The sequence below is a fragment of the Ovis aries genome, chromosome X (assembly GCF_016772045.2).
Source record: "Ovis aries strain OAR_USU_Benz2616 breed Rambouillet chromosome X, ARS-UI_Ramb_v3.0, whole genome shotgun sequence".
NCBI lineage: Eukaryota > Metazoa > Chordata > Mammalia > Artiodactyla > Bovidae > Ovis > Ovis aries.
In genome coordinates this window covers 87662050-87684254 of record NC_056080.1, presented here as the reverse complement: position 1 = coordinate 87684254, position 22205 = coordinate 87662050, and the positions used below count along the sequence as shown (strand labels likewise).

The following is a 22205-nucleotide window of genomic DNA, read 5'->3' as shown; positions in this document are numbered from 1 at the left end:
CTACACGGACCTTTGTTGGCAGAGTGATGTCTCTGCTTTTCAACACACTGCCTAGGTTTGTCATAGCTTTCCTGCCAAGAAGCAATTATGTTCTGATTTCATGGTTGCAGTCACCATCCACAGTGATTTTAGAGCCTAGGAAGAAAAACTATCAAATTTAGTTCCCTTAAAAATATAAGATGAAAGAGGAAACCCAGTGCAGGATTTAAATTTCCATCTGATAGTCTATAAGGTGGATACTTCACATGGCTTTTAGTGCCCGCCCCCTCCCCCCAATCTTGAATTAGTGTTTTGTAAAACAGGAAGTGCTTAGGCTCAATCTTAGAGATTTCATCCTCCTGAGTTTTTGTTAATAATGCAGATTTCTAGCAGCATAATGTGAATTGCTCATGAGTATTGCGCTGGTACAGAACTGCCATGCCTTGCCTGTTGACAGCAACATCAAATGCTGCAATCAAGTACAAGTCACAGCGAGCCAGAGCTGAAAGACTGGCTCACAACCAGGATGTCCACAGCCCATAATTTGCAGAAAGGAAAACTAAAGCTCAGAAAGCACAACCCGTGAAGTGGCAGAGAGCTGAGTTCTTAATCGTGTGCTCTAGCTTAGTCCATGAGATATCAGGGTGGCTGTGTGTGCCTGGTCACAGGCTCATTTTCCATGGATTCTATGACACGAATGAGGTTGCTGTTGGACAATTGTTCATGAGTCTCTCGAGTGTCTGCATATCTTGGGGAGGTTTTGTCCTTTGTCCTTAACCCAGTAGTCTTGCATCTTCTGCCAGCATTTATGAGACTATGGCAGGGTGCCTTGTTACTCAGAAGTACAGTAAAATCTCAGACACTTCAACTCACAGTTGAAGACAGTCGTTTCAAAAGCTGTTAATACAGTTGTCCTCTGGTCAAATTAGTTTTGGAAAAGTTGAGGCCAAAAAAAAAAAAAAAAAGAGAGAGAGAGAGAGAGAGATTTAAAAAAGATAAAAGGGAAGGAAAGCCAGCGCCTTTTTTCTGTCAACTCCTTTAATAAACTACAGAGCATTATGAATTGCTCCTAGATGTGGGGGTGAGGTGGAGTAGGCTACATTTCAAGAATTATTTATGTAGGAAAAATTCCTTCCTCCTCGCCACTATAAAATGCTTATTAACATTGGAAAGAATAACAAGGACAATGGGATATGATTAGTAGGAAACCATTTGGAAAGTCAGAGTAAAATTTAGTAAGAAAAAAGATGGAAATGCAGTTGAAGGGGATCGTTTTCACATCACTTGAAAACTAGACCAAGGTAGTTGAATACGTGCTCCAGCATCACCTACAAGATGCTTTTCCAAATATGCCCAAACCAAGCGAGTTAATGGGATTTTGCCCGAGTCAGATTTTAGAAACAGGAGGGGACTTTCAGACAATGTTAACTCTCATTTTACACATGCAGCACTGAGGCACAGGAGAAGGCAGGCACTTAATTCATTAGTGACAAATAATGGGAATCAAACCGAAGGGTTCTGAGTCTCTTTTTTGTGTTCCTCACACACTTTGCAGAGAAGGCAATAGCAAGCCACTCCAGTATTCTTGCCTGGAACATGCCCATGAACTGAGGAGCCTGGTGGGCTGCAGTCCATGGGGTCGCTAGGAGTCGGACACGACTGAGCGACTTGACTTCACTTTTCACTTTCATGCATTGAAGAAGGAAATGGCAACCCACTCCAGTATTCTTGCCTGGAGAATCCCAGGGACAGGGGAGCCTGGTGGGCTGCCGTCTGTGGGGTCGCACAGAGTTGGACACGACTGAAGCAATTTAGCAGCAGCAGCAGCGGCAGCGGCACGCACTTTGTATTATCATATTGTCCCACTGTTTAATTTATTCATAACAACCTTAAGGTCTCTAAAGGGAAATATCATGTTGTTCCACTTAAAAGCTCCTACTGCAGGGTAGCAAGCACCTGCATATCTATCATAGTCCCAACGGTCACTTGTCCCATCCAACGCTGCCCATAACGACTTTCTGCCATGACAGAGATGCTCGTTTTCTTCCCCTGTCTGATATGGTCACCAGAGCCGTGTGTAGCTATCAAACACTTGGTACGGGGCTACGGGGACTGAAGAAGCAATTTTTAAATTCCATTTAATTTTAATTAATGAAAATTTACATTTAAAAAGCCACATTTATCTGGCGTTGCTGCAGTGATGAACTGTGGTGACCACAGAGGTATCAGAGGACTGACTCTGAGGCGGAGTTAAGAGCCAAGGCTGATGTATGAATTCCAGCGAGGCTTTTTTGTTGGTGCTTGATGCTGCTCTGCGGCTTGCACAGGCCGTTTGGGCGCACTCATTCATTAGACAACGTTTACCACACCCGAGAAGGGCCGGGCCTTGCGTGCGGCGTATGGGCACAAACAACTAGACATGCCACGCCGTTACGAATGGGCGTGGCCTAGGCACGGCACGAGAGCCGCACGTGCCGCAGGGGAGAGGGATGTCACGTAAGCGTCACTGCCCCGAGGTCTTCTGGGTCTTGGGCGGCCATCAAAGAGGGAGTACCTCAGCGTGGCGGTCACCCGGAGTTATGCCTGCTGATAGGAAGTCGACCCGGGGGAGGATTCGGTCGAGGACCCGGGCAAAATTCCGAGGATTGCAGCGGGAGCAGTCCAAGAAAGTCAATTTGGGAGGGGAGAGCAGTGCCGAGAACCCAGCGACGGAGTCAAACCCTAGGGGTAGCATGGCGTCCGCGCAGCAGTCTAGGGGGCAGGCATCTGTGCATGGCGTCCGGGGTGAGACACGCCGATCTACAGTAAAGGTGTGGGTCAGCCAGCGCTTCGGGCTGTTCCTGCTAGGTTTCTGGTTCCTCCTGCTGCTGTGCTTCTACACGAGTGCTGGTGAGTGCCTGCCCGGAGGACATTGGGCAGGGGTCCCTCAGGGGAACTGGAGGGTGAGGGTGAGGGGAAGATGTCAAAGGGGGCGACCTCTGTGCGCGGTGGTGCGAAGGCCATCTATGGCTCCCTCACAGTCGGCGCTCTTATTGATAGACAAATGGCTTCCCTCTCTCTCTCCCTTCAGAAGGACTTTCCATCCCTTCCGTCAGCTAAGAAAGCCCTTCCCTCCCTACTTGCCTGCACAAAGCCGTACCCCTCTCTCACCTCCCGCCATTTATAAAACAAAATGGAGGTGAAATTCTCGGCACATAAAATCAACTGGTCTTGAACAGTGTGGTGGCATTTAGATATTGAAACGTTGAGCAGCCACCACTTCTCTCTAGTTCTAAAATATTTTCCTTACCCCGAATTCAAACCTATACCCACTAAGAGTGCAGTTACTCCTCATTTCCCAGGCCCTGTCCCTATGGATTTGTTCTGGACTTTTACTATCAATGGGAACATGTAATATTTGTCCTTCCTTGTATATGGCTTGTTCTATTTGGTGTAATGGTTTCGAGATTTTGGAACGTTGTAGCATATGTATCAGTGCGTCATCCTTTTTTATGGCTGAATACTATTCTGTGGTATGAATATACTTCATTTTGTTTGTCCATTTATCAAATTGCTGGGCTTTTGGGTTTTTCCCCAGGGTTTTTCTCTTTCCACTTGCTGGCTATTTTGAATAATACTGTTAGGAATGTGCTTAGTCACTCAGTCATGCCCAACTCTACCACCCCATGGAGTGTAGTCCACCAGGCTCCTCTGTGCATGGGGATTTTCCAGGCAGGAATACTGGAGTGGTTTGCCATGCTCTTCTTCAGGGGATCTTCCCAACCCAGGGATCAAGCCCAGGTCTCCCGCATTGCAGGTGGATTCTTTACCATCTGAACCACCAGGAAAGCCCAAGAATACTGGAGTGGAGTGCCATTCCCTTCTCCAGGGGATCTTGCCAACCTAGGAATTGAACCAGGGTTTCCTGCATTGCATGCAGGTGCTTTATAGCTGAGCTATCAGGGAAGCCCCGTTGTTATGAATATTCTTGTATAAATTTTTGTATATGTTGTCAGTTCTCTTGAGCATGTACCTAGGAGTGGAATTGCTAGGTCAAATGGGAATTCCATGTTGAACTGTTTGAGGAAGTCCCAAATTTTTTCTAAAGTGGTTGAGCCATTTATATTGCCACTGACAGTGTATGTGTGCTAAGTCTCTTCAGTCATGTCTGACTCTTTGCGACCCTATGGACTGTAGCCCGCCAGGTTAATCTGTCCCTGGGATTCTCCAGGCAAGATTACTGGAGTAGATTGCCATGCCCTTCTCCAGGGCGTCTTTCCAACCAGTGGTGAAACCCGTGTCTCTTACATCTCCTGCATTGCCAGGCAAGTTCCCAGATGGCACTAATAGTAAAGAACCCACCTGCCAATGCAGGAGACTTAAGAGACACCGGTTCAATCCCTAGGTGGGGTAGATCCCCTGGAGAAGGAAATGGCAATCCACTCCAGTATTCTTACCTGGACAATCCCATGGACAGAGGAGCCTGACAGGCAGTAGCTCATAGGATTGCAGAGTTAGACATGACTGAAGGGACTTAGTACAGAGCACAGCACAGCACTCCCTGGGAAGCCCATGACAGTGTACGAGGGTCCTCATTTAACCAGGATTTTTTACCATCTCCCTTATTTATGAGCGCTGTTCTAGTGCAAGTGAAGTGGTATCGTATTGTGGTTTTCATTAGTATTTCCCAAAGAATTGATGCTTTTGAACTGTGGTGTTGGAGAAGACTCTTGAGAGTCCCTTGGACTGCAAGGAGATCCAACCAGTCCATTCTGAAGGAGATCAGCCCTGGGATTTTTTTGGAAGGAATGATGCTAAAGCTGAAACTCCAGTACTTTGGCCATCTCATGCGAAGAGTTGACTCATTGGAAAAGACTCTGATGCTGGGAGGGATTGAGGGCGGGAGGAGAAGGGGACAGCAGAGGATGAGATGGCTGGATGGCATCACTGACTCGATGGACATGAGTCTCGATGGACATGAGTCTGAGTGAACCCCGGGAGTTGGTGATGGACAGGGAGGCCTGGCATGCTGCAATTCATGGGGTCGCAGAGAGTCGGACACGACTGAGTGACTGAACTGAACTGAATGACTAATGATATTGAGTAGCTTTTCATGTGCTTTTCATATGCTCTTTGCAGAAATACCTATTCAAATCATTTGACCATTTAAAAGTGGATTGTTTGTGGTTTTGTTACTGAGTTGTAAGAGTTCGTATATTCAGAATATGTGATTTTTAAATATTTTCTCTCATTCTGTAGGTTTTCTTTTAAAAAAAATTTACGTATTTTTAATTGAAGGATACTTTCCTTACAATATTGTGTTGGTTTCTGCCATATATCAACATGAATCAGCCATAGGTATACATATGTGCCCTCTCTCTTGATTCTCCCTCCGTCCTCCCACCCCACCCTACCTCTCTAAGTTGAGTTCCCTGAGTCATACAGCAAATTCCCTTTGGCTATATATTTTACATATGGTAAAATGTAATATGTATATGTTTCTTTCTTTTTTTTTTAGTTTTTTTATTTTTTTAATTTTAAAATCTTAAATGCATTCCCAAACATGAACCCCCCCTCCCACCTCCCTCCCCATAACATCTCTCTGGGTCATCCCCATGCACCAGCCCCAAGCATGCTGTATCCTGCGTCAGACATAGACTGGCGATTCAATTCTTACATGATAGTATACATGTTAGAATGCCATTCTCCCAAATCATCCCACCCTCTCCCTCTCCCTCTGAGTCCAAAAGTCCGTTATACACATCTGTGTCTTTTTTGCTGTCTTGCATATAGGGTCGTCATTGCCGTCTTTCTAAATTCCATATATATGTGTTAGTATACTGTATTGGTGTTTTTCTTTCTGGCTTACTTCACTCTGTATAATCGGCTCCGGTTTCATCCATCTCATCAGAGCTGATTCAAATGAATTCTTTTTAACGGCTGAGTAATACTCCATTGTGTATATGTACCACAGCTTTCTTATCCATTCATCTGCTGATGGACATCTAGGTTGTTTCCATGTCCTGGCTATTATAAACAGTGCTGCGATGAACATTGGGGTACATGTGTCTCTTTCAATTCTGGTTTCCTCGGTGTGTATGCCCAGCAGTGGGATTGCTGGGTCATAAGGTAGTTCTGTTTGCAATTTTTTAAGAAATCTCCACACTGTTCTCCATAGTGGCTGTACTAGTTTGCATTCCCACCAACAGTGTTGGAGGGTTCCCTTTTCTCCACACCCTCTCCAGCATTTATTGCTTGCAGATTTTTGGATCGCAGCCATTCTGACTGGTGTGAAGTGGTACCTCATTGTGGTTTTGATTTGCATTTCTCTAATAATGAGTGATGTTGAGCATCTTTTCATGTGTTTGTTAGCCATCCGTATGTCTTCTTTGGAGAAATGTCTAGTTCTTTGGCCCATTTTTTGATTGGGTCATTTATTTTTCTGGAATTGAGCTGCATAAGGTGCTTGTATATTTTTGAGATTAGTTGTTTGCAGTTGCTTCATTTGCTATTATTTTCTCCCATTCCGAAGGCTGTCTTTTCACCTTGCTTATATTTTCCTTTGTTGTGCAGAAGCTTTTAATTTTAATTAGATCCCATTTGTTTATTTTTGCTTTTATTTCCAGAATTCTGGGAGGTGGATCATAGAGGATCCTGCTGTGATTTATGTCTGAGAGTGTTTTGCCTATGTTCTCCTCTAGGAGTTTTATAGTTTCTGGTCTTACATTTAGATCTTTAATCCATTTTGCGTTTATTTTTGTGTAGGGTGTTAGAAAGTGATCTAGTTTCATTCTTTTACAAGTGGTTGACCAGTTTTCCCAGCACCACTTGTTAAAGAGATTGTCTATACTCCATTACATATTCTTGCCTCCTTTGTCAAAGATAAGGTGTCCATATGTGTGTGGATTTATCTCTGGGCTTTCTATTTTGTTCTGTTGATCTATATGTCTGTCTTTGTGCCAGTACCATACTGTTTTGATGACTGTGGCTTTGTAGTAGAGCCTGAAGTCAGGCAAGTTGATTCCTCCAGTTCCATTCTTATTTCTCAAGAATGCTTTGGCAATTCGAGGTTTTTTGTATTCCCATACAAATCTTGAAATTATTTGTTCTAGTTCTGTGAAAAATATGGCTGGTAGCTTGATAGGGATTGCATTGAATTTGTAAATTGCTTTGGGTAGTATACTCATTTTCACTATATCGATTCTTCCGATCCATGAACATGGTATATTTCTCCATCTATTAGTGTCCTCTTTGATTTCTTTCATCAGTGTTTTATAGTTTTCTATATATAGGTCTTTAGTTTCTTTAGGTAGATATATTCCTAAGTATTTTATTCTTTTCGTTGCAATGGTGAATGGAATTGTTTCCTTAATTTCTTTTTCTACTTTCTCATTATTAGTGTAGAGGAATGCAAGGGATTTCTGTGTGTTGATTTTATGTCCTGCAACTTTACTATATTCATTGATGAGCTCTAGTAATTTTCTGGTGGAGTCTTTAGGGTTTTCCATGTAGAGGATCATGTCATCTGCAAACAGTGAGAGTTTTACTTCTTCTTTTCCAATTCGGATTCCTATTATTTCTTTTTCTGCTCTGATTGCTGTGGCCAAAACTTCCAGAACTATGTTGAATAGTAGCGGTGAAAGTGGGCACCCTTGTCTTGTTCCTGACTTTAGGGGAAATGCTTTCAATTTTTCACCATTGAGGATAATGTTTGCTGTGGGTTTGTCATAGATAGCTTTTATTATGTTGAGGTATGTTCCTTCTATTCCTGCTTTCTGGAGAGTTTTTATCATAAATGGATGTTGAATTTTGTCAAAGGCCTTCTCTGCATCTATTGAGATAATCATATGGTTTTTATTTTTCAATTTGTTAATGTGGTGAATTACATTGTTTGATTTGTGGATATTGAAGAATCCTTGCATCCCTGGGATAAAGCCCACTTGGTCATGGTGTATGATCTTTTTAATGTGTTGTTGGATTCTGATTGCTAGAATTTTGTTGAGGATTTTTGCATCTATGTTCATCAGTGATATTGGCCTGTAGTTTTCTTTTTTTGTGACATCTTTGTCAGGTTTTGGTATTAGGGTGATGGTGGCCTCATAGAATGAGTTTGGAAGTTTTCCTTCCTCTGTAATTTTCTGGAAGAGTTTGAGTAGGATAGGTGTTAGCTCTTCTCAAAATTTTTAGTAGAATTCAGCTGTGAAGCCGTCTGGACCTGGGCTTTTGTCTGCTGGAAGATTTCTGATTACAGTTTCAATTTCCGTGCTTGTGATTGGTCTGTTAAGATTTTCTATTTCTTCCTGGTTCAGTTTTGGAAAATTGTACTTTTCTAAGAATTTGTCCATTTCTTCCACGTTGTCCATTTTATTGGCATACAACTGCTGATAGTAGTCTCTTATGATCCTTTGTATTTCTGTGTTGTCTGTTGTGATCTCTCCATTTTCATTTCTAATTTTATTGATTTGATTTTTCTCTCTTTGCTTCTTGATGAGTCTGGCTAATGGTTTGTCGATTTTATTTATCCTTTCAAAGAACCAGCTTTTGGCTTTGTTGACTTTTGCTATGGTCTCTTTTGTTTCTTTTGCATTTATTTCTGCCCTAATTTTTAAGATTTCTTTCCTTCTACTAACTCTGGGGTTCTCCAATTCTTCCTTTTCTAGTTGCTTTAGTTGTAGAGTTAGGTTATTTATTTGACTTTTTTCTTGTTTCTTGAGGTATGCCTGTATTGCTATGAACTTTCCTCTTAGCACTGCTTTTATAGTGTCCCACAGGTTTTGGGTTGTTGTGTTTTCATTTTCATTATTTTCTATGCATATTTTGATTTCTTTTTGATTTCCTCTGTGATTTGTTGGTTATTCAGAAGTGTGTTGTTCAACCTCCATATGTTGGAATTTTTAATAGTTTTTCTCCTGTAATTGAGATCTAATCTTAATGCATTATGGTCAGAAAAGATGCTTAGAATGATCTCGATTTTTTTGAATTTATCAAGTTTAGATTTATGGCCCAGGATGTGATCTATCCTGGAGAATGTTCCATGAGCACTTGAAAAAAGGTGAAATTCATTGTTTTGGGGTGAAATGTCCTATAGATATCAATTAGGTCTAACTGATCTAATGTATCATTTAAAGTTTGCGTTTCTTTGTTAATTTTCTGTTTAGTTGATCTGTCCATAGGTGTGAGTGGGTATTAAAGTCTCCCACTATTATTGTGTTATTGTTGATTTCCCCTTTCATACTTGTTAGCATTTGTCTTACATATTGCGGTGCTCCTATATTGGGTGCATATATATTTATAATTGTTATATCTTCTTCTTGGATTGATCCTTTGATCATTATGTAGTGGCCTTCTTTGTCTCTTTTCACAGCCTTTGTTTTAAAGTCTATTTTATCGGATATGAGTATTGCCACTCCTGCTTTCTTTTGTTCTCTATTTGAGTGGAATATCTTTTCCAGCCCTTCACTTTCAGTCTGTATGTGTCCCTTGTTTTGAGGTGGGTCTCTTGTAAGCAGCATATAGAGGGGTCTTGTTTTTGTATCCATTCGGCCAGTCTTTGCCTTTTGGTTGGGGCGTTAAACCCATTTATGTTTAAGGTAATTATTGATAAGTATGATCCCGTTACCACTTACTTTATTGTTTTGGGTTCGGGTTTATACACCCTTTTGTGTTTCCTGTCTAGAGAATATCCTTTAGAATTTGTTGGAGAGCTGGTTTGGTGGTGCTGAATTCTCTCAGCTTTTGCTTGTCTGTAAAGCTTTTGATTTCTCCTTCGTATTTGAATGAGATCCTTGCTGGGTACAGTAATCTGGGCTGTAGGTTATTGTCTTTCATCACTTTAAGTATGTCTTGCCATTCCCTCCTGGCCTGAAGAGTTTCTATTGACAGATCAGCTGTTATCCTTATGGGAATCCCCTTGTGTGTTATTTGTTGTTTTTCCCTTGCTGATTTTAATATTTGTTCTTTGTGTTTGATCTTTGTTAATTTGATTAATATGTGTCTTGGGGTGTTTCGCCTTGGGTTTATCCTATTTGGAACTCTCTGTGTTTCTTGGACTTGGGTGATTATTTCCTTCCCCATTTTAGGGAAGTTTTCAACTATTATCTCCTCAAGGATTTTCTCATGATCTTTCTGTCTTCTTCTTCTGGGACTCCTATAATTCGAATGTTGGAGCGTTTCATATTGTCCTGGAGGTCTCTGAGATTGTCCTTGTTTCTTTTAATTCGTTTTTCTTGTTTCCTCTCTGATTCATTTATTTCTACCATTCTATCTTCTATTTCACTAATCCTATCTTCTGCCTCTGTTACTCTACTATTTGTTGTCTCCAGAGTGTTTCTGATCTCATTTATTGCGTTATTCGTTATATTTTGACTCTTTTTTATTTCTTCTAGGTCCTTGTTAAACCTTTCTTGCATCTTCTCAATCCTTGTCTCTAGGCTATTTATCTGTGATTCCATTTTGATTTCAAGATTTTGGATCATTTTCACTATCAATATTCGGAATTCCTTCTCAGGTAGATTCCCTACTTCTTCCTCTTTTGTTTGGTTTGGTGGGCAACTCTCCTGTTCCTTTACCTGCTGAGTATTCCTCTGTCTCTTCATTTTGGTTATATTGCTGTGTTTGGGGTGGCCTTTTTATATTCTGGGAATTTGTGGAGTTCTCTTTATTATGGAGCTTCCTCACTGTGGGTGGGGTTCTATCAGTGGCTTGTCAAGGTTTCCTGGTTAGGGAGGCTTGTGTTAGAGTTCTGGTGGATGGAGCTGGGTTTCTTCTCTCTGGAGTGCAGTGGAGTGACCAGTAATGGGTTATGAGACGTCAAAGGTTTTGGAATAATTTTGAGCTGCCTGTATATTGAAGCTCAGGGGAGTGTTCCTGTGTTGCTGGAGAATTTGAGTGGTATGTCTTGTTTTGGAACTTGTTGGCCCTTGGGTGGAGCTTGGTTTCGGTGTAGGTATGAAGGTATTTGATGAGCTCCTATTGCTTAATGTTCCCTGAATTCAAGAGTTCTCTGATGTTTTCAGGCTTTGGATTTAAGCCTCCTGCTTCTGGTTTTCAGTTTTATTTTTATAGTAGCCTCTAGACTTCTCCATCCATACAGCACTGATGATAAAACATCTAGGTTAAAGATGAAAAGTTTCTCCACATTGAGGGACACTCGGAGAGGTTCACTGAATTACAAGGAGAAGAGAAGATGGAGGAGGTAGTTAGAGGTAACTGGAATGAGATGCGGTGAGATCAAAAGAGGAGAGAGCAAGCTAGCCAGTAGTCACTTCCTTATGTGCGCTCTATAGTCTGGACTGCTCAGAGGTATTTACAGAGTTATACGGGGAAGAGGAGAGGGAGGAAGTAGACAGAGGTGACCAGGAGGATAAGAGAGAGGAATGAGTAGGAGAGAGACAAATCCTGCCAGTAACCAGTTCCTTAGGTGTTCTCCGCCGTCTGGAACACACAGAGATTCACAGAGTTGGATAGAGAAGAGATGGGGGAGAAAAGAGACAGAGGCCACCTGGTGGAGAAAAAGGAGAGTCCAAAGGAGGAAAGAGTGGTCAAACCAGTAATCTCGCTCTCAGGTAAACTTGGGTAGTGAAGTTTGGGTTTTTAAATGTACAAAATTGACAACAAAAACCTAAGAGCAAAGATTAAAAATCTGTTTTTGAAGACAATGGTCTGCTTTTCTGGTTGCCTGATGTCCTCTGCCAGCCTACAGAAGTTGTTTTGTGGAGTTTGCTTGGCGTTGAAATGTTCTTTTGAGGAATTTGTGAGGGAGAAAGTGGTCTTCCCGTCCTATTCCTCCGCCATCTTTACAGTTCCCCCTATGTATATGTTTCCACTGTACTCTCTCCATTTGTCCCACCCTCTCCTTCCTGCTTCCACCCCATATTGGTAAGTCTCTTCTCTATGTCCGAGTCTCCATCGTTGCCCTGCAAATAGATTCATAAGTACCATCTTTCTAGATTCCAGATATATGCATTAGTGTACGATATTTGTTTTTCTCTTTCTGACTTCACTGTATGATAGGCACTAGGTTCATCCACCTCATTAGAACTGACTCAAAACATGTTCCTTTTTGTGGCTGAGTAATATTCCATTGTATGTATGCATCACAGCTTCTTTATCCATTCATCTGTTTTATTTTAATAGTTTTGTGGTTTTAGTCCTTATATTTAGATTGTTGATCTGGTTTGTATTAATTTTTGTTTGTGGTGCATGTTAGGGGTCTAGCATTCTTTTTGCTTGTGAATATTTGAACTGTGGTGTTGGAGAAGACTCTTTAGAGTCCCTTCGACTGCAAGGAGATCCAACCAGTCCATTCTAAAGGAGATCAGTCCTGGGTGTTCATTGGAAGGACTGATGCTAAAGCTGAAACTACAATACTTTGGCCATCTCATGTGAAGAGTTGACTCATTGGAAAAGACCCTGATGCTGGGAGGGATTGGGGGCAGGAGGAGAAGGGGACAACAGAGGATTAGATGGCTGGATGGCATCACTGACTCGATGGACATGAGTTTGAGTAACTCCAGGAGTTGGTGATGGACAGGGAGGCCTAGCGTGCTGCGATTCATGGGGTCACAAAGAGTTGGACATGACAGAATGGCTGAGCTGAGCTGAACTGATCCAGTTATTTCAGTGCCATTTGTTGAAGAGACTATTCATTCCCCTTCGAATAGTCTTGACACCCTGTTGAAAATCAGTTGACCATAGACCTATGGGTTTATTGATGGACTCTTAAATTCTGTTCTGTTGGTCTATGTGTCTGTTCCTATGCCAGTACCATACTCTGATTACTATAGATTTGTAGCAAGTTGAGAAAGCTGGACATGTGATTGCTTCAGTTTTGTTCCTTCTCATATTGCTTTGAGTATTCAGGGCCTCTTATAATTCCATATAAATTTGAGGACTAACTTTTCTATTTATGCAAAAATGTCACAAGTTTTGATAGAGATTGTATTGAATCTGTAGATCACAGTGGACAGTATTGCTATCATAACAACATTAAGTCTTTCAAGCTATGAACATGGCATGTCTTTCCATTAATGGATATCTTCTTTAATTTATTTCAGCAATGTTTTATAGTATTTGTTATACAAGTCTTTAACCTCCTTGGTCAAATTTAGTCCTAGATATTTTATTCTTTTGGGTGCTATTGTAAATGAAGTTCTCTTAATTTCCTTTTTGGATTATTTATTGCTGGTGTATAGAAGTACAACTTACTTTTGCATGTTGATCTTGTACCCTACAACTTTGCTGAATTATATGAGCTCTAGTAGGTTTTGTTGTGAACTTTAAATATTCTGCCTATAGAATTATTTTATCTGTGAATAGAGATAGTTGTTTTTCCTTTACATTTTGGATGTCTTTTATTTCATTTTGTATTCTACTTGCTCTAACTAGAACTTTCAATATAGTGTTGAATAGCAGTGGTAAAACTGGGCATCTTTATCTTCTAATCTTAGAGGGAAATCTTTTAGTTTTTTGCTATTGATTATGATGTTAGCTGTTGATTTTTCATAAATGCTCTTTATCACATTGAGGAAAATCCCTTCTATTCATAGTTTGGTGAGTGGTTCGATCATAAAAGTTGTTGGATTTTGCCAAATATTTTCTCTGTACCAATTGAGATGATCATGTGAATTTTTTTCCCCTTCATTCTGTTAAGGTGGTGTGTTCCATTGATATTATTATGTTGAACCATCCTTGGATTCTTGGGATTAAACCCCACTTGGTCATTTCGTATAGTCTTTTTAATATGCAGCTGCATTTGATTTGCCAGTATTTTGTATCTGTATTTATATGTGATATTGGTTTGTAGTTTTTTTTTTTTTTTCTTGTGGTATGTTTGTCTGGCTTTGGTATAAGGTTAATACTGGCATCATAGAATGAGTAAAGACCTGTTCCCTCTTTTTTTGTTTTTTGGAAGAGTTTGAGAAGGATTAGTATTACTTCTTTAAATATTTGATAGAAATCACCAATGAAGCCATCTGCTCCTGGACTTTCTTTATAGGGAAGTTTTGATGAGTGTTTCAGTGTCTTTACTTAAAATAGATATTCTCTAAAAGATCTTCTTCCCTAGCTTCCTTTCACAAGCTACTAAATTTCCTCACCAATGTGCACAAATTCCCTTCTTTCCCTCATGAATGACTTCCATCCCTCATTTCTCCTAAGAACTTTTTATTATCTCCTATCACATAATCAGTATCAGTTCAGTCTCAGTTCAGTCGCCCAGTCGTATCTGACTCTTTGCAACCCCATGAACCACAGTACGCCAGGCCTCCCTGTCCATCACCAACTCCCGGACTTCACCCAAACGCATGTCTATTGAGTCGGTGATGCCATCCAACCATCTCATCCTCTGTTGTCCCCTTCTCCTCCTTCCTTCAATCTTTTCCAGCATCATGGTCTTTTCAAATGAGTCAGCTCTTCCTATCAGGTGGCCAAAGTATTGGAGTTTCAGCTTCAATATCAGTCTTTGCAATGAACACCCAGGACTGATCTCCTTTAGGATGGACTGGTTGGTTCTCCTTGCAGTCCAAGGGACTCTCAAGAGTCTTCTCCTACAACACAGTTTAAAAGCAGCAATTCTTTGGCGCTCAGCTTTCTTTATAGTCCAACTCTCACATCCATACATGACCACTGGAAAAACCATAGCCTTGACTAGACGGACCTTTGTTGGCAAAGTACTGTCTCTGCTCCTTAATATGCTGTCTAGGTTGGTCATAACTTTCCTTCCAAGGAGTAAGCGTCTTTTAATTTCATGGCTGCAATCACCATCTGCAGTGATTTTGGAGCCCATAAAAATAAAGTCAGCCACTGTTTCCCCATCTATTTGCCATGAAGTGATGGAATTGGATGCCATGATCTTAGTTTTCTGAATGCTGAGCTTTAAGCCAACTTTTTCACTCTCCTCTTTCACTTTCATCAAGAGGCTCTTTAGTTCTTCTTAACTTTCTGTCATAATGGAGGTGTCATCTGCATATCTGAGGTTATCGATATTTTTCCCGGCAATCTTGATTCCAGCTTGTGCTTCATTCAGCCCAGCATTTCTTATGATGTCCTCTGCATATAAGTTAAATAAGCAGTGTGACAATATACAGCCTTGATGTACTCCTTTTCCTATTTATCATTACTAAGCTCCCTCACCTCACTGTTCAAAGTGCTAACCTCCATGCCTCCTCTCTTAAAGCTCTTCCACCTCTAACCTCACCTTATTAACCCCCCTTACCTAACCTATCAAATTCATTTCTACATCACCTCCTTTCTCAGAGACCTTTCCTTGCTCACTTCCTCTCACAAACGTGGAAATGAACATGTTAGTAGCTCAGTCTTGTCTGACTCTCTGTGACGCCATGGACTGTAGCCCACCAGGCTCCTCTGTCCATAGAGTTCTCTAGTCAAGAATACTGGAGTGTGTTGCCATGTCCTTCTCCAAGGGATCTTTCCAACCCAGGGATTGAACCTGGGTCTCCTGCATTGCAGGCAGATTCTTTACCACTGAGCCACCAGGGCAGCCCTTCCCTTTTTTTTCATGATTGCCATCCCTGCCTCCTCTAACCTAACAAAATGACTTCCCTTTTTCCCCTGTAAGGCTTCTTCCCCTCCAGTCCTTTCACAAAGTAGGAACTTCCCTCTCACCACATAGTACTAAACTTCCTCACCTTTCTCAAAGAACTTTTCTCCTTTACATATGCTCATGAAGATCCTCCCGCTGTCACTTCAGTCACAAATCCCTTTCCTCTCTTACTCTCACAAGTGCTTTCCCCTCTTCATCACTACTCCAGAAGTTCTTCTTAACCTTTAGTCAAGGTCCTTTCATTCTTCACCTCCCCATAATGACTTTACTTGGTTCATCATACAAGTCTTCTCTCCCCTCATTCAAAAACTTTTCTTCCTTATTTCACAAAGCCCTTTACTCCCCTCACTCAAGGTCTTCACTCTCTCACCTCCCTCTTAAAATGCCTTCATTGTTCTTCTCACTCGAACCTACCTTCACAAAGAGCTCCTCAGTCAAAATCCTTTGCTTCCTTGAGACCTCCTTGAGACCTTTGCTCACCTCCCTCCCCCAGATGCTTGTTTTGGCCCTCCAAAGGCCCCCTAATCTCCCCACTCACAGGTTTTTCTTCCTCACCACCCACAGGTACTCTCCTTCCTCAGAAGTCGTCTTTTCCTCCTTCTACTCAGTGCTCTTGTGGCCTCACTTTCCTCACTCAAAGTCTTTCCTACTTCTTCCTCCAGATCTTTCTTGCTGCCCCTCCCCCCAAATCTAGTACTTTTCCTTTACCCACAGCCTCCTCTCTCAGCTCAAAGATACCCTTGACAAGAAAGGGCCTTGTCTACCTTACCTCCTTTAGTCTGCCCTCCCTCCCAACCCCCTCACTATGGTATTTTGTCTCCTCCTCTGCATAAAGGACTTGGATTTCCCACAGTATTCTTCCCTCCCTCCCTCGCTCAAGCTCCAGCTTCAAACCCAAAGACCTTCCATGATCCCCACGTCTAATCTCAGTGACTTCTCTCTCCCTGCCCTCCCCAGAGTCCTTCTATCTCTTCAACTAAGGTCCTCCACAATCAAAAGGAGGAGGCAAAATTGGGCAGAGGCATTGTAAGTAAAAGGAACAGAGCCCACTATATACTGTGTCATGGCTGCTTTGGGATAAAATTTATTGTTAAATAAAGTATACGTTATGCATTCTTTTATCAACTGTTTTAAGTAAGGTAGAAAGATTTGATTTCTGCTCTTTGAAAAATATTTTAAGATCCATTTTAAATGATCATTTACAAATCATATTATTTCAGATTATTTGTATGTATTTTTCCTACTATTCATCTGGAATACAAAGTATTTCTGAATTACTTTTAATGTATTTGTAAATGTTAGTTACAAATAAAACTGAGAACCTTACAAACTGAGACCTTTTTCAGTCTCTGAAAAAGTAATTTAGAAAACACAATTATGTATTGTACATTTTTATTTTCTTGGTTCATGAGTTCTTCATTTTCTACTTATGTTTTGAGTAGATCTCTTTGAAAAAGAGAATACTATTATTCAGTGTAATTTCTTTATTTCCATGAAGAGTTTTTTCCAATATAGGTTTAACATCTTTTCTCTTAAAATAATCCATGATTCATTCTATATGTTGTCAAATTTCCCAGATCCTCAAAAGGTAATTACCACTGGATGGATTAAATATCATTTTGCATTTAAAATGATTTAACTCCATTGTGTATATGTACCACAGTTTTCTTATCCATTCATCTGCTGATGGACATCTAGGTTGCTTCCATGTCCTGGCTATTCGGATTCATGTTGATGTATGGCAAAACCAATACAATATTGTAAACTAATTAGTCTCCAATTAAAATAAATACATTTAAATTTAAAAAAATGATTTAACTCAATTATGCGATGGGTTGACATGTATCTCCCCTCTCCCTGCATCAAAAAATGTTGTAGTACATTTTTTGTACCAGTACCTCAGAATGTGACCTGATTTGGAGATAAGGTCTTTATAGAGGTAATCAAGTTAAAGTGAAGTGGGCCCTAATCCGTTATGAATGGTTTCATTATAAAAAGGAGAGATTTGAACACAGCGATAGACATTGATAGTAGAAAGACTATATGAATAGACATGGGGAGTAGACAGCCATCTATAAGCCAAGGAGAGGGGCTTTCTTTCACAGTTCTCAGAAAGAATCAACCCTGTTGACATCTTAATTTTGGACCTCTGGCCACTGGAATTGTTGAAACAATAAATTTCTGTCGTTCAAGCCACCAGGTTTATGGTGCTTTCTTACAGTGACCCTAGCAAACTAAAACATACTGTTGTTGTTGTTCATTCAGTTGCTAAGTCATGTCTGACTGTTAACGACCCCTTGGACTGCAGCATGCCAGGATTCCCTGTCCTTCATTGTCTCCTAGAGTTTGCTCAAATTCATGTCCATTTAGTCAGTGATGCTGTCTAACCATTTCATCCCCTTATGCCTTATGCCTCTTTTGCTTTCAGTTTTTCCCAGCATCAGTGTCTTTTCCAGTGAATCGGCTCTTTGCATCAGGTGGTCAGAGTATATTCAGGGTAAATTAAATAAAAATAATTTGGCCATGTCCTTGGAGTATTGCAGTGAGATCAGGATACATGTTCCCAGAGCTAAAATTTCCCTTCTTCATAGATAGACCCTTCTGAGTTCTCTTAGATTTAATGCCACCAGGGAGAATTGAGGTTGAGGGATCTGAAGTAACTGCTGGGTTAGCTCCAGGTTGTATTGTCATTTTGACCTTGCTTTTCAGGTTGTTTTTATGCACAAGGCATATAAACTAGTGGCATACAGGATGAAGAAACCAGTAGATCAGGACTGGGAATTTGATCCCATTTCCTCCACCAGTTCTCTAACTTATTGGGTTAGTCCTTATTGCATGTCTTTTTTTTGGGGAGATTAAAAAAGAGAAATGAAGATTGACCAGTAGGTAACATATTCAGAATGTTTTAGCTCCATGGGGGGCAGAGAACCTCTTGACTAGTTTCTGTATTATACTTCATTTCTCTGTTATGCTTGGTGAGTAAATGAGGCAGTGCACCTCAATAGAAGGTCTGATTGCCTTGTACCACACTAAGCACGAACTTTGGTCTTGCTTTAACCATTTGTATATGTGCTGTAGTTGGAGGAGCCCTGAACTAGGATTTAGGAGACCTGAGTCATCATGATTCTGCCACTGACTTGCTATGTGACGTTTGAGGAATCGTTTTACCTGTTTAGGTTTCAGTTATCTTGTCTAAAAATTGAGATTTCACTAGACAGGTGTTTCTCCTGCCTCAGTCATTTGTATAATACCTTCATAATTTGTTATCTTAATGCTACCAGTTATTCATATTTTCTTTAAATTGCCTCACTTTTTAATATAAATGCATTTGTTTTAAAAGGAAACTGTAGCACTGTTATAAATGGAAAACTGGTCATATTTGTGATTAAGAGAATTATTTATAAAAATAAATATCCTGAAAACAAAGTAATGTTATTAAAGTTATAAACAATTTAAAAAGTGAAAGACATATGATGAAATATTTATGGTTTTATATTGTACTAAGCATTTCGTGTATGACTTCATGTAATGCTTAGAATTCTTCAAAGTAAATTCTGTTCCCATTTTGCGGATGAGTAAACTGAGGCAAAGAGAAGTTTACTAATTTGTCCAAGTTGACTAGCTAGTACCTGGCAGAGTCAGAATGCAAATTCAGGTCTATTTGAGGCTGAGGCCCAGAAAAGACTGCAGCATAGGTAGACCCTCAAATAAAGCCCTAGCAAAATCCTCTTCAAGCTGATACCCCTTAGCTACTGTTCGCATTCTGTCTCTTCACCCTTTAATCTAGTTCCACATCTGACATACTTCACTACAGAGCAGGGCTAGCAGCATGATTTTCCAAATGAAAAAGTAGGAGGGGGGCTCTCCTGTTCAAAATGTATTATGAATTTCAAGATGATAGAAGAACATTAAACCAAGTGTAGGGCTGTTTTGGACAAGGCATTGGCAAACCACTCCAGTACTCTTGCCTGGAAACTCCCATGGACGGAGGAGCCTGGTGGGCTGCAGTCCATGGGGTCGCTAAGAGTCAGACACGACTGAGCGACTTCACTTTCACTTTTCACTTTCATGCATTGGAGAAGGAAATGACAACCCACTCCAGTGTTCTTGCCTGGAGAATCCCAGGGACGGGGGAGCCTGGTGGGCTGCCGTCTACGGACACGACTGAAGCAACTTATCAGCAGCAGCAGCAGCAGCAGGACTGTTTTAAGAATCACATTCTGTAGATTGCACAGGTCACATACCCATGAAGCCCACAGCTTTGAGTCTGTTTTATTTTTTCCCTTTGAAACTTAGTTAGATTTTCAGTCTTTTTTTTTTTTTTTTGGTAACAGGGAAATTAAAAAATAAAAATTCTTGCTGACAGGGAAACATAATTGATTCTTTACCATTTCTTGTTGCCATTTAGGAATGCTGGTTCCTAATCTTTTATTTGCTGAGCTTAATGAGTGTACAGATGCAAATTAGAAGCATAGAGGATGGAATTATTCTGCATATGAAAAACAATGGGGGAGGGGAAAGAGTCTGGAGCCTAATAAGGTGAAGAGGAAGCTCTGAAAAGACCTGGGTACTGGCTGATGGGAGATTCTGGAGAGAGAAAAGGACAGCTGCTTCTGAAAATGAAAGAACAGGGATATCAAAGGGGATTTTTATAAAGGTTTGCCATATGGTGAGTGATGTCAAACCTTGTTTGGTGTCATGGTAGTTTTTCTATACTAGTCATGTATATTTTTTTCTACACTTTCATAATAAATATGTAAATAGTAAAAATTAAATACACCCATAAATATTCAGCTGTGTTCCACCTAAAATCAAATCATGTAATGCTGATGATACTTATACATACTTTGGGAAATAGTGCTCATGTTAATTTAAAAATAATTGTCTTTCAGAGTAGGGAAGAGAGCAGTGGTAGGGAGCAGATTAAACATGCTGGAGGCTTTTGGTTCAGGCTGCTGCTGATAGGTGCTTACCTGAGTAAAACATTTAATTGCCTCTTCCTTTTGTACTCATTGAAGTGACCAAAAGATCTGTAATAGTTGAAAACTCAGAGAGCCAAGAAGGGTGCTATCATTATATACCAGGAATTTGGAGGGGTTTCTGAAAGATAGCCAAGCTAGACACTACTGAGAGAAGTTGCAGCAGACCTGTATTTCACTTCAGTTAAAGCCAAGCCTGTCAGGCAGGGTTTGGAGGCTAGAGTACCCTGAGTTGGAGATCAATCTGCATCCTGCAAGAACTCCAGAGAGCACACCCCCTGCAGAAGACAACCTAGTATGGAGACTCAGGTCACTTTATGCTGCTACCAGCTGATACTTCCTTCAAATGGCGTGTTGACAAGGGTAGTCAAGGTCGGCACTGAGTGAACAAATGGCAGTACAGAACACAAAGATCCTGTCAAGTCTCCTTCCAACTGTAGCTCCTTTCCTGTATGATGCAGAGCAATGAGCCCTCTAATGTGGCAAAATATGGCTGGCAATGTTAATCTAATTTCTTGTTCCCTGGGCTTCCAAGCCCCTTGTATGGCCAGTTTTTTTTTTTTTTTTTTGTAAGCTGAAATATCTCAGAGAGGTCAGGTTCTGTTTAAAGTAGATCCTCTACCCTATATTGTATTGATAGCCACTTTCCTTATAACACATTGCAATTTATAGTTATTTCATTTGTTAGTTTAGTTTTTTTTTTTTCCTCTACTATATCGTAAGCTTCATGAGGGTAGGGACTTATCTGATTTGTTCACTGATATATTCCCAAAACCTCAACTATAATAGGCATTAGCTGAGCCAGAAGGGAAGCCCAGGAATACTGGAGTGGGTAGCCTATCCCTTCTCCAGCGATCTTCCCAACCCAGGAATCAAACTGGGGTCTCCTGCATTGCAGACGGTTTCTTACCAACTGAGCTATCAGGGAAGCCCATAATTATGTTAGTTTACTTTTTTTGGTTTCTCCACTATATGGTGAGCTTCATGAGGGTAGGGATCTTACCTGATCTGTTCACTGATATATTCCCAAAACCTCAAATATAATAGGCACTAAAAACATATTTATTGAACAAGTAGGGGTTAGGATAAACAGAACAAAATGAGGTATTTTTAACATTGCCAAGATACTGTAGTACACAGTGAAGATAAAACTATAATGAATGAATATTTATGCATAATGCTAAAATATGTAAGACAAATGGTCTTAGAAATTGAACTGGGAATGGACAAATATATAATTGTAGTGGCAGACTATGATACACATATTTTAGTACTTGACAGAAAAAAGTAAAAATATTGACCATTTGAATAATACAGTTAGATTGATTTATCATGTATAACATGTCTGACTCGATGGACCTGAGTTTGAATGAACTCCAGGAGATGGTTATGCACAGGGAGGTCTGGTGTGCTCCGTTTCATGGGGTCACAAGGAGTCAGACACGACTGAGCGACTGAACTGACTGAACATGTATAACAAAGTTCATATTCATATAATAAAGTCCATATTGCAATAAAGTACCCTACAGGCTGAGAATATACACTCAGGTACATGTGTATGGAAGCTGGTCTCATTAAAATAAGAAAGAATATTTTCATTGATATAAAGGAGATTTAAAAATTGCAAGTGAATATTCTTATGATTCCATCTTGATAATTACTTTATAAGCAGATGATTTCCTAGGAAAATTAAAATAAACTCATGA

At 40.5% G+C, this 22205-nt stretch overlaps 1 protein-coding gene across 2 annotated transcripts in view; it reads left to right on the top strand.

Annotated features, from left to right (window-relative positions):
- The first annotated feature begins 2437 nt into the window (after nt 1–2437).
- The window catches only part of FMR1NB (FMR1 neighbor), a 54422-nt gene continuing 34654 nt past the window's right edge, over nt 2438–22205 (top strand). For both annotated transcript variants that reach the window (XM_060408456.1, XM_004022287.6), the window contains exon 1: nt 2438–2868. In XM_060408456.1, the coding sequence (XP_060264439.1) occupies nt 2469–2868 (400 nt within the window). In that variant the 5' untranslated portion in view covers nt 2438–2468. The remainder of the gene's footprint in view (nt 2869–22205) is intronic.